The 588-nt window shown below is 55.4% G+C and overlaps 1 protein-coding gene across 1 annotated transcript in view; it reads right to left on the bottom strand.

Moving 5' to 3' along the window:
• Positions 1 to 453, bottom strand: part of LOC106819631 (RNA-binding protein 25-like) — a 5,679-nt gene extending 5,226 nt beyond the window's left edge. Inside the window, exon 1 of the mRNA XM_014824237.1 lies at positions 388 to 453. Coding sequence (XP_014679723.1) covers positions 388 to 453 — 66 coding nt within the window. The remainder of the gene's footprint in view (positions 1 to 387) is intronic.
• Between the last annotated feature and the right edge of the window lie 135 nt (positions 454 to 588).

Below are 588 nucleotides of genomic sequence, written 5' to 3'. Positions count from 1 at the left end.
TCTCTCTCTCTCTCTCTCTCTCTCTCTCTCTCTCTCTCTCTCTCTCTCTCTCTCTCTCTCTCTCTCTCTCTCTCCTCCTCCTCCTCTCTCTCTCTCTCTCTCTCTCTGACGGCTGCTGTTTAGTAAACGACTGCAGTATAGCCGCCGGTGTTTACATGCCAGCGTACTGCGACGTCAGACAATAAACACGCACGTGTTCGGTTTCTCCCCCTCCTCCCCCTCTCCCCTCCTCTCTGTCCCTCCTCCCTCTCTCACTGCGGTGGCGGCGGTGTCATCATCATCATCATCAGCAGTAGCAGCAGCAGTAGCAGCAGTAGNAGAGATGTTAGTGAGTGTTTAGTTCCAATATGTCACGACTGTTTTTATTTTCTCCGCGCGGCTGCATACCAGGACGTTAACTCCACCCGACGCCGCCGCCATCGTCAGCGTCGGCGTCAGCGTCGGCGTCAGCATTGCTAGCGACGCCACAAAAACAAACAAATAAGCGGATGGCGTCGGTCGGCTAGTATTGGACGGTAAACAACTGCTGCTGCTGCGCGTTAGCGTGTTTTACAGCAGCAGGAGGGGGAGAGGGGGAGAGGGGGAGAG

The sequence above is a fragment of the Priapulus caudatus genome, unplaced genomic scaffold (assembly GCF_000485595.1).
Source record: "Priapulus caudatus unplaced genomic scaffold, Priapulus_caudatus-5.0.1 Scaffold3869, whole genome shotgun sequence".
NCBI classification, from domain to species: Eukaryota; Metazoa; Priapulida; class Priapulimorpha; order Priapulimorphida; family Priapulidae; genus Priapulus; species Priapulus caudatus.
The sequence above is the reverse complement of the archived record's forward strand: the minus strand, read 5'-3'. Positions and strand labels throughout refer to the sequence as shown.